At 40.8% G+C, this 14,827-nt stretch overlaps 1 protein-coding gene across 3 annotated transcripts in view; it reads left to right on the top strand.

Moving 5' to 3' along the window:
• Positions 1-14,827, top strand: part of LOC117507111 (bile acid-CoA:amino acid N-acyltransferase-like) — a 73,974-nt gene that overhangs the window by 50,439 nt on the left and 8,708 nt on the right. For all 3 annotated transcript variants that reach the window (XM_034166882.1, XM_034166883.1, XM_034166881.1), the window contains 3 exons: positions 8,436-8,532; positions 8,634-8,714; positions 8,958-9,093. In XM_034166882.1, coding sequence (XP_034022773.1) covers positions 8,436-8,532; positions 8,634-8,714; positions 8,958-9,093 — 314 coding nt within the window. The remainder of the gene's footprint in view (positions 1-8,435; positions 8,533-8,633; positions 8,715-8,957; positions 9,094-14,827) is intronic.

Here is a 14,827-nt window from a genome sequence, read left to right as displayed (position 1 = left end):
TCTCTCACAGTTACCTAAGATAAAAATTACAGACCTCTCCATTCTTTGTATGTGGGAAAACTTGCAAAATCGACAGTGGATCAAATCCAGGGTGTTTCAAAAGTCACTCATGGTTTTTATTTTCTCTTTTCTTTGCAGGTATATGACATAGGGTATTAATCTTGTGCTGTGAGAATTTTTTGGAGTGCAAATTTGTAGTGCTCTGTTTTAATCTTGTGCTGTGAGAATTTTTTGGAGTGCAAATTTGTAGTGCTCTGTTGTTTTCTTGAAGTGCCATGCTTACTTTAGAACAGAGGTGCAAAATCACTGCATGGATGGAGGTGCTTGAACCCTCGTGCGCATGCGTGAGTTTTTCCATGCCTGTCGGTGACGTCATTCGCCTGTGAGCACTCCTTGTGGGAGGAGTCGTCCAGCCCCTCGTCGGAATTCCTTTGTCTGAGAAGTTGCTGAGACTGGCGCTTTGTTTGATCAAAATTTTTTCTAAACCTGTGAGACACATCGAAGTGGACATGGTTCGAAAAATTAAGCTGGTTTTCAGTGAAATATTTAACAGCTGATGAGAGATTTTGAGGTGATTCTGTCGCTTTAAGGACTTTTCACGGTGCGAGACGTCGTGCAGCGCTCTCAGGCAGCGTCATCAGCGTGTTTCAAGCTTAAAACCTCCACATTTCAGGCTCTATTGATCCAGGACGTCGTGAGAGAACAGAGATGTTTCAGAAGAAGTCGGTTTCAGCATTTTATCCGGATATTCCACTGTTAAAGGAGATTTTTTTTTAATGAAAGACGTGCGGACGGGTCCGCGCGTCGGGACGCAGTAACATTAATCTGATTACTGATTTGGAAAGATTAACGCGTTAGATTACTCGCATCACTGTATATATATCAAAAAACATATTTTCGAATTTGACATATGCTAAATTAGCATTGTTCTCCGTATAAATCCTGTCCTGCAGACGTAAATATTTTTTAAGGCGGTAATAGCTTCTTCAGATTGCAAACTCTTTGGATATTGCATTTTCTCCTTCCATGTAGTATCCAAATTCAGCTCTGTTACTATAAAAACTGGTAAGTGGTCACTGATATCATTGATCAATAAACCACTTATTGTTTTGGTGTTGGTATCGTTTGGAAGTATTTTATCAATAAGGGTAGCTGACTGAGAAGTTATTCTTGAAGGCGTAGTAATTTTTGGATATACATTTAAGCTGTACAAGGTATTAATTAAATCTGTCACTTTATGTTGATGCGGATTTAAAAGATCAATATTTACTGTATATCTACACAGACAAATACTCGCTTATTACCCATCTGTGAAAAATATTTCTCAACCCAATTTTGAAATTCTTCAGTTTTTGAGCCAGGAGCTCTATAAATACAACTAATAATTATATTTTTACCTATTCCCAAACATATTTCAACTGTGATACATGCCAAAAGATTTTCTACGGCCATTGTCACTTGATCATTGATTTTGTATTTAAGCCTTTTATCAACATAAAATGCTACTGCGTCACCTCTATTATATCTGTTCAGATGATTAAATTCATAACCCTCCAACTCATAATTTGAATTGTCAGCAAGCCAAGTTTCCGTTATAGCAATTATACTGAAAGTTTGGCAGAATTGTTTTAAATAGTCTTTAATACTCCCAAAATTCTTGTACAAACTCTTACTGTTAAAGAGGATTATTGAGAAATTCCCATCCCATATAGTGCAATTATTGTACTGTTTCTCAGTATAATACTGGCAATTACTATTTACAGAAGAATAAAAATGATTGCCTGGGTCTATCTCAGATTCCCAATCTTGAGTATGATGTTCCGTATACTGAAAAGGTTGTAATTCTTGTACAGATGTCAATCAATCAATCAATTTTTTTATATAGCGCCAAATCACAACAAACAGTTGCCCAAGGCGCTTTATATTGTAAGGCAAGGCCATACAATAATTATATAAAACCCCAACGGTCAAAACGACCCCCTGTGAGCAAGCACTTGGCTACAGTGGGAAGGAAAAACTCCCTTTTAACAGGAAGAAACCTCCAGCAGAACCAGGCTCAGGGAGGGGCAGTCTTCTGCTGGGACTGGTTGGGGCTGAGGGAGAGAACCAGGAAAAAGACATGCTGTGGAGGGGAGCAGAGATCAATCACTAATGATTAAATGCAGAGTGGTGCATACAGAGCAAAAAGAGAAAAACAGTGCATCATGGGAACCCCCCAGCAGTCTACGTCTATAGCAGCATAACTAAGGGATGGTTCAGGGTCACCTGATCCAGCCCTAACTATAAGCTTTAGCAAAAAGGAAAGTTTTAAGCCTAATCTTAAAAGTAGAGAGGGTGTCTGTCTCCCTGATCTGAATTGGGAGCTGGTTCCACAGGAGAGGAGCCTGAAAGCTGAAGGCTCTGCCTCCCATTCTACTCTTACAAACCCTAGGAACTACAAGTAAGCCTGCAGTCTGAGAGCGAAGCGCTCTATTGGGGTGATATGGTACTACGAGGTCCCTAAGATAAGATGGGACCTGATTATTCAAAACCTTATAAGTAAGAAGAAGAATTTTAAATTCTATTCTAGAATTAACAGGAAGCCAATGAAGAGAGGCCAATATGGGTGAGATATGCTATCTCCTTCTAGTCCCCGTCAGTACTCTAGCTGCAGCATTTTGAATTAACTGAAGGCTTTTTAGGGAACTTTTAGGACAACCTGATAATAATGAATTACAATAGTCCAGCCTAGAGGAAATAAATGCATGAATTCGTTTTTCAGCATCACTCTGAGACAAGACCTTTCTGATTTTAGAGATATTGTGTAAATGCAAAAAAGCAGTCCTACATATTTGTTTAATATACGCTTTGAATGACATATCCTGATCAAAAATGACTCCAAGATTTCTCACAGTATTACTAGAGGTCAGGGTAATGCCATCCAGAGTAAGGATCTGGTTAGACACCATGTTTCTAAGATTTGTGGGGCCAAGTACAATAACTTCAGTTTTATCTGAGTTTAAAAGCAGGAAATTAGAGGTCATCCATGTCTCTGTCTGTAAGACAATCCTGCAGTTTAGCTAATTGGTGTGTGTCCTCTGGCTTCATGGATAGATAAAGCTGGGTATCATCTGCGTAACAATGAAAATTTAAGCAATACCGTCTAATAATACTGCCTAAGGGAAGCATGTATAAAGTGAATAAAATTGGTCCTAGCACAGAACCTTGTGGAACTCCATAATTAACTTTAGTCTGTGAAGAAGATTCCCCATTTACATGAACAAATTGTAATCTATTAGACAAATATGATTCAAACCACCGCAGCGCAGTGCCTTTAATACCTATGGCATGCTCTAATCTCTGTAATAAAATTTTATGGTCAACAGTATCAAAAGCAGCACTGAGGTCTAACAGAACAAGCACAGAGATGAGTCCACTGTCCGAGGCCATAAGAAGATCATTTGTAACCTTCACTAATGCTGTTTCTGTACTATGATGAATTCTAAAACCTGACTGAAACTCTTCAAATAGACCATTCCTCTGCAGATGATCAGTTAGCTGTTTTACAACTACCCTTTCAAGAATTTTTGAGAGAAAAGGAAGGTTGGAGATTGGCCTATAATTAGCTAAGATAGCTGGGTCAAGTGATGGCTTTTTAAGTAATGGTTTAATTACTGCCACCTTAAAAGCCTGTGGTACATAGCCAACTAACAAAGATAGATTGATCATATTTAAGATCGAAGCATTAAATAATGGTAGGGCTTCCTTGAGCAGCCTGGTAGGAATGGGGTCTAATAAACATGTTGATGGTTTGGATGAAGTAACTAATGAAAATAACTCAGACAGAACAATCGGAGAGAAAGAGTCTAACCAAATACCGGCATCACTGAAAGCAGCCAAAGATAACGATACGTCTTTGGGATGGTTATGAGTAATTTTTTCTCTAATAGTTAACATTTTGTTAACAAAGAAAGTCATGAAGTCATTACTAGTTAAAGTTAATGGAATACTCAGCTCAATAGAGCTCTGACTCTTTGTCAGCCTGGCTACAGTGCTGAAAAGAAACCTGGGGTTGTTCTTATTTTCTTCAATTAGTGATGAGTAGAAAGATGTCCTAGCTTTACGAAGGGCTTTTTTATAGAGCAACAGACTCTTTTTCCAGGCTAAGTGAAGATCTTCTAAATTAGTGAGACGCCATTTCCTCTCCAACTTATGGGTTATCTGCTTTAAGCTACGAGTTTGTGAGTTATACCACGGAGTCAGGCACTTCTGATTTAAAGCTCTCTTTTTTAGAGGAGCTACAGCATCCAAAGTTGTCTTCAATGAGGATGTAAAACTATTGACGAGATACTCTATCTCACTTACAGAGTTTAGGTAGCTACTCTGCACTGTGTTGGTATATGGCATTAGAGAACATAAAGAAGGAGTCATATCCTTAAACCTAGTTACAGCGCTTTCTGAAAGACTTCTAGTGTAATGAAACTTATTCCCCACTGCTGGGTAGTCCATCAGAGTAAATGTAAATGTTATTAAGAAATGATCAGACAGAAGGGAGTTTTCAGGGAATACTGTTAAGTCTTCTATTTCCATACCATAAGTCAGAACAAGATCTAAGATATGATTAAAGTGGTGGGTGGACTCATTTACTTTTTGAGCAAAGCCAATAGAGTCTAATAATAGATTAAATGCAGTGTTGAGGCTGTCATTCTCAGCATCTGTGTAGATGTTAAAATCGCCCACTATAATTATCTTATCTGAGCTAAGCACTAAGTCAGACAAAAGGTCTGAAAATTCACAGAGAAACTCACAGTAACGACCAGGTGGACGATAGATAATAACAAATAAAACTGGTTTTTGGGACTTCCAATTTGGATGGACAAGACTAAGAGTCAAGCTTTCAAATGAATTAAAGCTCTGTCTGGGTTTTTGATTAATTAATAAGCTGGAATGGAAGATTGCTGCTAATCCTCCGCCCCAGCCCGTGCTACGAGCATTCTGACAGTTAGTGTGACTCGGGGGTGTTGACTCATTTAAACTAACATATTCATCCTGCTGTAACCAGGTTTCTGTAAGGCAGAATAAATCAATATGTTGATCAATTATTAATCATTTACCAACAGGGACTTAGAAGAGAGAGACCTAATGTTTAATAGACCACATTTAACTGTTTTAGTCTGTGGTGCAGTTGAAGGTGCTATGTTATTTTTTCTTTTAGAATTTTTATGCTTAAATAGATTTTTGCTGGTTATTGGTAGTCTGGGAGCAGGCACCGTCTCTACGGGGATGGGGTAATGAGGGGATGGCAGGGGGAGAGAAGCTGCAGAGAGGTGTGTAAGACTACAACTCTGCTTCCTGGTCCCAACCCTGGATAGTCACGGTTTGGAGGATTTAAGAAAATTGGCCAAATTTCTAGAAATGAGAGCTGCTCCATCCAAAGTGGGATGGATGCCGTCTCTCCTAACAAGACCAGGTTTTCCCCAGAAGCTTTGCCAATTATCTATGAAGCCCACCTCATTTTTTGGACACCACTCAGACAGCCAGCAATTCAAGGAGAACATGCGGCTAAACATGTCACTCCCGGTCTGATTGGGGAGGGGCCCAGAGAAAACTACAGAGTCCGACATTGTTTTTGCAAAGTTACACACCGATTTAATGTTAATTTTAGTGACCTCCGATTGGCGTAACCGGGTGTCATTACTGCCGAAGTGAATTACAATCTTGCCAAATTTACGCTTAGCCTTAGCCAGCAGTTTCAAATTTCCTTCAATGTCGCCTGCTCTGGCCCCCGGAAGACAATTGACTATGGTTGCTGGTGTCGCTAACTTCACATTTCGCAAAACAGAGTCGCCAATAACCAGTTTGATCCTCGGCGGGTGTGTCGTCGAGTGGGGAAAAACGGTTAGAGATGTGAACGGGTTGGCGGTGTACACGGGGCTTCTGTTTAGGGCTACGCTTCCTCCTCACAGTCACCCAGTCAGCCTGCTTTCCCGGCTGCTCGGGATCTGCCAGGGGGTAACTAACGGCGGCTACAGGGCCCTGGCTAGCTGTAGAATTTTCCACGGTGCGGAGCCGAGTCTCCAATTCGCCCAGCCTGGCCTCCAAAGCTACGAATAAGCTACACTTATTACAAGTACCGTTACTGCTAAAGGAGGCCGAGGAATAACTAAACATTTCACACCCAGAGCAGAAAAGTGCGGGAGAGACAGGAGAAGCCGCCATGCTAAATCGGCTAGTAGCTACGCTAAGCTAGCGGATTCCTAAAAACACGCAAAGTGAATAATGTGTAAATAATTTAGAGGTGATTCAGCAGAAGGAGTGCTTTAGTTAAGGCACGTAAAGATTACACTGGGAAACAAATCGTAATCTAGATAACTAGATCAATCTAACTGCGCAGATTAAACAGCTAACAGATACAGAAAAACACCGCTGTGCTCCAGAACAGGAAGTGATGCAATACCGCAGTGAGAGCCAACCACCAAATGGATTCACTAAATTCAAAAGGATCAGCTGTTATCATAAAATAAAAACACAATTAACTTCAGACTCCAATGTAATGTAAACATAAGCATACCATGGAATTCATTGCCACAGTTAATCCGACCCATATTCTTTTAGCACCACAGACATAATCGTTATTAAACCCAAACAAATACCCATCATTTAAATCTTTCCAAATCCTAAAGTTCTCTTATCACTGTAACTTTAGCTTCTTCCGACGCTCCATTTAACTTAATCATCACTTTACAATTTTTTGTCCAAGTCTCCTGAATTTTTTGTTGCTTCCGGAGGATTGTAGCTTCTCTTGCTATATCAGCATTTTTCTTCGTCAAGTGTTCATCAACGTAAACATTTGTTCCTGTCGACTTCCTGGCCTGCCTCAACAATTCATTCTTAATTTTCCTTTTTGCAAACTTGATAATGGTTGGTTTGGCTTTGTTATCCTTCTTAGGTAATGAGTGATAATCTGCAATGTCACTGTTATTAATGTGGATGTCCTGTGATGAAAAAAAATTGATCATCTGTTGATCCAGGGAATATGTTTCTTCCTGCGTTTCATCCATGGTTCCAGCGCTGTTAGCAACTACCCTGGCGTATGAATGTCTAGTGTTCAATCGTGTTACAATAACATCATCCATTCTAGAGTAGTGTTCCAACTCATCCACTCATCCATCTTATACAGTCCATAATATAATCAGAAGATTCAGAGAATCTGGAGAACTTTATACACATAAGCGGCAAGGCCGAAAACCAACATTGAATGTCCGTGACCTTTGATCCCTCAGGCGGCACTGCATTAAAAACCAACATCATTGTGTAAAGGATCTTACCGCGAGAGCTCAGGAACACTTCAGAAAGCCATTGTCAGTTAACACAGTTCGTCGCTACATCTACAATTGCAAGTTAAAACTCTACCATGCAAAGCGAAAGCCATACATCAGCAACATCCAGAAACACCGCCACCTTCACTGGGCCTGAGCTCATTTGAAGTGGACAGACGCAAAGTGGAAAAGTGTGCTGTGGTCTGATGAGTCCACATTTCAAATTGTTTTTGGAAATGATGGACGTCGTTTCCTCTGGACAAAAGACGAAAAAGACTATCCAGATTGTTACCAGCACAAAGCTCAAAAGCCAGCATCTGTGATGGTATGGGGGTGTGTTAGTGCCCATGGCATGAGCAACTTACACATCTGTGATGGCACCATCAATGCTGAAAGGTACATCCAGGTTTTAGAGCAACACATGCTGCCATCCAAGCAACATCTTTTTCAGGGACGTCCCTGCTTATTTCAGCAAGACGATGCCAAGCCACATTCTGCACGTGTTACAACAGCATGGCTTTGTAGTAAAAGAGTGGGGGTACTAGACTGGCCTGCCTGCAGTCCAGACCTGTCGCCCATTGAAAATGTGTGGCGCATTAAGAAGCGTAAAATAAGACAACGGAGACTCCAGACTGTTGAACAACTGAAGTCGTACATCAAGTAAGAGTGGCAAAGAATTCCACCTACAAAGTCAACAATTAGTGTCCTCAGTTCCCAAATACTTATTGAGTGTTGGTAGAAGGAAAGGTGATGTAACACAGAAGTAAACATACCACTGTCCCAGCTTTTTTGTCTTTGTGGTGTATTCAATTGAATATAGGTTGAAGAGGATTTGAATTTGAACTTATTTTGGCACACAAACTCGACAACAACAAAAACTGATACACAAGACAATTCCACAGTGACGTGTGACCAAAAGGGGGTCACGTCAGAACAGAATACAATGATTTGCAAATCATTGTATTCTGTTTTTATTTAAAATTTACACAGCGTAACTTCATTGGAATTGGGGTTGTACATGTAAATGTCAGAACAAATTTATTGCATATATATATATATATATATATATATGCTATACCAAAATATTGATATGGCAGATTTAAAAAGATGGTATTATTTATGTTCATTGCTTTTTAGTGACCAAAGATTTTGGAAATTTGACGATCAGGGCTACGTTATTTTCAAAGATGTCTCCTTGCCTGTTGCCTGTTTTCCCCCCGAGCGCACATTAAAGGTAAGAACAACAAAGCATACACCTACAGAATTTTCAAAAAACATCTGGTTATTTCAGATCAGTAAGCGAAATAATATTGGCTTCTTGTTTTTGTTTTTCAGTTAGAGAACATTGACTGCCCATTAATGTACATAGAGAGTGAAGATGACCTCAGTTGTAACACCACAGAAAGTGCAAATGTGGTAAGTTTTATATATATATATATTTATTTATTTTTTGCTTTTTCAACATTCTAAATGCTTGAAGTTTGATCGCATTTATTGTCTAAAGTTGGTAAAATGTTTGTGTCAGTCGTGTTATACTTTAGTGTTTTTTGTTAATTTATTTTTGTTATGAAAGTAATTTTTAAGTGGTGAAATAAAATAAACAAATATATTGGAGCAGGGTTGCTATTTTTCTGCAACAGTGTTTTGTATTTTCTTCAGATTGAAGAGGCCCTTCGGGCTGCAGGCAAATCACACCTGTACAGCCGTGTGACGTATCCTGGGGCTGGTCATCTGCTTGAGCCGCCTTACACGCCCAATGCAAGAATCTCGCTGTGGAGCATCAAACCAAAAAAATGTGAGATTTATCCTAAGCCTGGATTTAGTTTACTACTATCCTGCTGTGTAATTCTCACATACACACAAACACACATTGTGGAAATTGCGATGGATGAAAGGAGCAACAATTTCCCATTTTGACCATGCAAGGGTATTTATTTCTCCTTTGGTTCGCACAACACACAGATTTTATACATTCAACAAAAATATAAACGCAACACTTTTGGTTTTGCTCCCATTTTGTATGAGATGAACTCAAAGATCTAAAACTTTTTCCACATACACAATATCACCATTTCCCTCAAATATTGTTCACAAACCAGTCTAAATCTGTGATAGTGAGCACTTCTCCTTTGCTGAGATAATCCATCCCACCTCACAGGTGTGCCATATCAAGATGCTGATTAGACACCATGATTAGAGCACAGGTGTGCCTTAGACTGCCCACAATAAAAGGCCACTCTGAAAGGTGCAGTTTTATCACACAGCACAATGCCACAGATGTCGCAAGATTTGAGGGCGCGTGCAATTGGCATGCTGACAGCAGGAATGTCAACCAGAGCTGTTGCTTGTGTATTGAATGTTCATTTCTCTGCCAAAGCCGTCTCCAAAGGCGTTTCAGAGAATTTGGCAGTACATCCAACCAGCCTCACAACCGCAGACCACGTGTAACCACACCAGCCCAGGACCTCCACATCCAGCATGTTCACCTCCAAGATCGCCTGAGACCAGCCACTCGGACAGCTGCTGAAACAATCGGTTTGCATAACCAAAGAATTTCTGCACAAACTGTCAGAAACCGTCTCAGGGAAGCTCATCTGCATGCTCGTCGTCCTCATCGGGGTCTCGACCTGACTTCAGTTCGTCATCCTAACCGACTTGAGTGGGCAAATGCTCACATTCGCTTCGCATTTGGCACGTTGGAGAGGTGTTCTCTTCACGGATGAATCCCGGTTCACACTGTTCAGGGCAGATGGTAGACAGCGTGTGTGGCGTCCTGTGGGTGAGCGGTTTTCTGATGTCAGTGTTGTGGATCGAGTGGCCCATGGTGGCGGTGGGGTTATGGTATGGGCAGGCGTCTGTTATGGACGAAGAACACAGGTGCATTTTATTGATGGCATTTTGAATGCACAGAGATACCGTGACGAGATCCTGAGGCCCATTGTTGTGCCATACATCCAAGAACATCACCTCATGTTGCAGCAGGATAATGCATGGCCCCATGTTGCAAGGATCTGTACACAATTCTTGGAAGCTAAAAATGTCCCAGTTCTTGCATGGCTGGCATACTCACCGGACATGTCACCCATTGAGCATGTTTGGGATGCTCTGGACCGGCGTATACGACAGCGTGTACCAGTTCCTGCCAATATCCAGCACAGCCATTGAAGAGGAGTGGACCAACATTCCACAGGCCACAATTGACAACCTGATCAACTCTATGCGAGGGAGATGTGTTGCACTGCATGAGGCAAATGGTGGTCACACCAGATACTGACTGGTATCCCCCCCAATAAAACAAAACTGCACCTTTCAGAGTGGCCTTCAATTGTGGGCAGTCTAAGGCACACCTGTGCACTAATCATGGTGTCTAATCAGCATCTTGATATGGCACACCTGTGAGGTGGGATGGATTATCTCAGCAAAGGAGAAGTGCTCACTATCACAGATTTAGACTGGTTTGTGAACAATATTTTCACGATGGCGGCAGGAGTAGCAGTGCGTGCTGGAGGAGCTGGCGTCCCTCAAGCAAAATCTGAGATTTTTGTGTATGAAACTGCAGATGGGAGAGTGATTATAGAGGATGAACTTTTAAATTTTATTGTAATTAAAATGAGAACTCTGACGCAGGACGAAATTGTATTGCTAGTCTCAAGCAATTTTTCTTCTGAGTGGATTGAAGAGTCTAAACGTCTGCTGTTTGAAATGTGCGCGTCTTCAGTACGCTACATCAGGCATAAAGGCCCCCAAAAGGACGCAAATAACATCAAAGACTGCCTAAAGGTGCTTAACGAATGTGGAGAGGATATTCCTAGGTTCGTTTCTCATTTTTTGGATGAGTTACCCCCTGTCGGATTCGACAGTTTGGATGCTTCCGCTCTGCTCAGTCGAGTGGAGCGGTTGAGCAGGGAATTGTCGAGTTTGAGAACGGCTATGGAGACTCAAGCCAATGTTAATGAGAACCTTGGTGCGAGCACAGTGGCTTTGAATCGCCGGTTGGCGGCTGTCGAGAGTATCTGCGGTTTGCCCGAGTGGTCGGACGGAGCATCGGCGGAGGCGGAAATACCGTCTCTTGCACCTGAGCCATCGGGAGAAAGTGAGGACGCGCTGCTGGCGTCGCAAACATGGAGCACAGTGGTGAAGAAAGCGCCCCGCAAGCGCACGAGGTCTCCAATTGCAGTGACGCTGTGTAATGGTGTGAGAGTGGACGCACGCCCTAAGAAGGAGCAGCGCAGGAATATTGGTATAATCGGTACAGGAGCCGAGGACGACATCCCAGTGATTAGAACTAAACTGGTGAGTGTGTTTGCCACTCGGTTTTCTCCTGAGCTGGAAGCTGACACCCTATCTTCGTATTTGTCTGGGAAGCTGGGGAAGTGTGTTACGTGTCGGAAGATTGTCTCCAGTCGCAATCGATTTAGCTCATTTCAGGTCACGGCAGAGTGTAATGAAGTGTCTGAACTTTACGATCCACAACTTTGGCCAGCGGGGACCTATGTACGTCGATACTTTGAGCCACGCAAACCCAGAGTGAATGCTGGGAGCATGGCACTTGGATCAGGAAGTGAGGCGGAATTGCAGTGCCCTGTATCTGTGATCGGACCTGGTGTTTCAGGAGAGCAGCCGTGTCCCGGCACGGGAAAAAAAGAAGAGAAGAGAAGAAGAAAAAAAAAAAAAAACTACCCTCAAATAAATGATTGTTAATATTGTGTCATAATGTGCGTGGACTGCGCATGGGACATACTGAGACTGACTAATCACGCCGTCTTGTGGTGGACAAATTGTTAGAAAAGTGTGATGTACTGTGCGTTCAGGAGACGTTTTTGGCAAAGCAGGACTTAGAAGGACTTAACTCTGCATGCACATTTTTATGGAGCAGGGGAATCTACCACTGACTGCAGCACCAAGTTGGTGCGGGGTAGAATCTCTGGAGGTGTTGCAGTGTTGTGGCATAAGAGATTGGACCGGCTGATTAAAGTGATAAGATTGGATGTTGACTGGGCCATAGGAATTGAGTTCAGTTGTGGAAATAAAAAGTTCATTATACTGAATATATATACACCCTATGAAAGCCCTTATAATGAGGATGAATACCTTAATAGGTTAGCCTGCATTGTGTCATTTATTCAAGACAATCCTTCTACTTGTGTTTATATCTTGGGAGATATGAACGCTGATGTGAGTGACTGTAAATCCTTATTTGGTAACCACTTAAGGCAGTTCTGTTCCAATAATGATTTGATTCTTTCTAGTGAAATGCTTTTGCCAGTGGACAGCTACACTTATATCAGTGAAATGTGGCACACAACATCATGGCTAGATCACTGTATCTGCTCTGAGGATGCACATGACTCTTTAGAGGCTATGAGGATAAATTATGAATTTGCTATATCAGATCATGTCCCTTTCTCCTTGTCTATAAATGTGGGCAATTTACCCACTTATTTGCCCATGAATAATGAGACGCAAGAAGGAAAAATTTATTGGGACAAGCTGAACACGCAGGATTTAAACTTGTATCACATCCAGTCTGATTTATGGTTAAGTAATATTGAGTTACCAAAAAGCGCAGTGGTTTGTTCTGACATGAATTGTAAAAATGCACAACATGGCGCAGAATTGTGCATACTGTATGAGAAAATTATAGATTCTCGTCTTATTTCTAGTAGGTCCTTGTATAAAACTAAAAAGTTCCAAGCCAAGCTGGGGTGGAATGTGTATGCAGAAGAGCTTCATGCTGAAGCTAGAAGGGCTTTTAAATCATGGGTTAAATTTGGCAAACCTAGACATGGTCCTGTGTTTGAACATAAGAAACGGGCAAATGCTCTTTTTAAATATGATTTGCGTTTTATTAAGAGAAATTAAAACCTCTTGAAATCTGAGTCGCTTGCAAGGAAACTTCTGCAGAATAGTCCCACCGAATTCTGGAAAGAAATAAAAACAATGAACAATTTAAAAACATCCTTGCCAACTAATATAGATTGTGCAAATGGTCCTGACGAAATTATTCAATTATGGCGGAATCATTATTATGAATTGTTTAATTGTATTAAAAGTAATTCATTTGTGATGAACAGTATAGATAAACATGAGGAAGTGGTTATTTCTACACAAGAAATTAGTGATATTGTTATGAATTTGAGTAATAATAAGTCATGCGGTGTGGATAAAATATCGGCTGAGCATTTAAAATTTGCAAGCAGGAAATTGTTTTCCTTGTTGGCTATCTGTTTCACTGGGTTTTTAATTCATGGTATTTTACCTAATTCTATACTCTCTGTATTCTTAGTGCCTATTGTTAAGGATAAGTGTGGTAAAATAAATAATAAAGATAACTATCGGCCTATTGCTTTAGCCAGTACTGTATCCAAAGTCTTGGAGAGGGCTATACTTAATAGAATGGAGAAGTATTTGGTGACATCTGATAATCAATTTGGTTTTAAGTCAAAACTTGGCACTGATATGTGCATTTTTGCTCTTAAGGAGATTTTAGACTTTTATAATCGGTGCAATACTACTATTTTTATGTGTTTTATTGATGCCTCAAAAGCGTTTGATCATGTAAATCATGATAAATTGTTTTATAAATTGTATAATAGAGGAGTTCCGAAGTATTTATTGAGAATTTTAGTGTATTGGTATGCTCACTAGTCTATGTATGTGAAATGGGGAAATTATGTATCTTCCCCCTTTCATGTGAGGAATGGGGTAAGACAAGGTAGTATTCTTTCACCTTGCCTTTTTAATGTGTATATGGATGATCTATCTAATCTGCTGAATCAGTGTAGGACGGGCTGTGGGGTTGGCCATACAACCATAAACCACCTAATGTACGCTGATGATCTTGTAATTTTTTCCCCGTGTAGTGCTGGGCTGCAGCAGTTGTTGAAGGTTTGCTCACAGTATGGTTTGGATTTTGACATTAAATATAATGCAAAAAAGAGCAACATCATGATTGTCAGAAGTAAGGAGGACTCGAAATCGTGTTTTCCTGCTTTCTTTCTGTCAGGCAGCATTCTCCAAGTGTGTGATGAAGTAAAATACTTGGGACATTACATAACTGCTGACCTGTCTGATGATAGAGATATGTACAGGCAGCGGTGTATTCAATATGCACAAGCAAATATGCTTGCTCGTAAGTTCTCTATGTGCTCTGTATCTGTTAAAATTTCACTCTTTAAAGCATATTGCACTTCAATGTACACTGCCCATTTGTGGCGGCATTTCAAACAAAGCAGTATGCACAAACTTCAGGTTGCATACAATGATGGCATGAGAATACTGCTTAAGGTGCCGAGATGGAGTAGTGCCAGTCAGATGTTTGTAAATGTTAGTGTTCCAACTTGTGCTGCTGTGCTCAGAAACTTCATGTACAGCTGTATGTGCAGATTTACAGATTGTGTAAACAGTATCATTCATGTCCTGTACAGAGCTCGGTCAGGTTTTCTTCTAGGCTGTGGAAACATTGGCGTATTAGTTTACGAGGGCTGTCCGTAAAGTATAGGTCCTTTTTATTTTTTTCAAAAACTATA

Source organism: Thalassophryne amazonica, chromosome 3 (assembly GCF_902500255.1).
Source record: "Thalassophryne amazonica chromosome 3, fThaAma1.1, whole genome shotgun sequence".
In the NCBI taxonomy this organism is placed as follows: Eukaryota; Metazoa; Chordata; class Actinopteri; order Batrachoidiformes; family Batrachoididae; genus Thalassophryne; species Thalassophryne amazonica.
The sequence above is the reverse complement of the archived record's forward strand: the minus strand, read 5'-3'. Positions and strand labels throughout refer to the sequence as shown.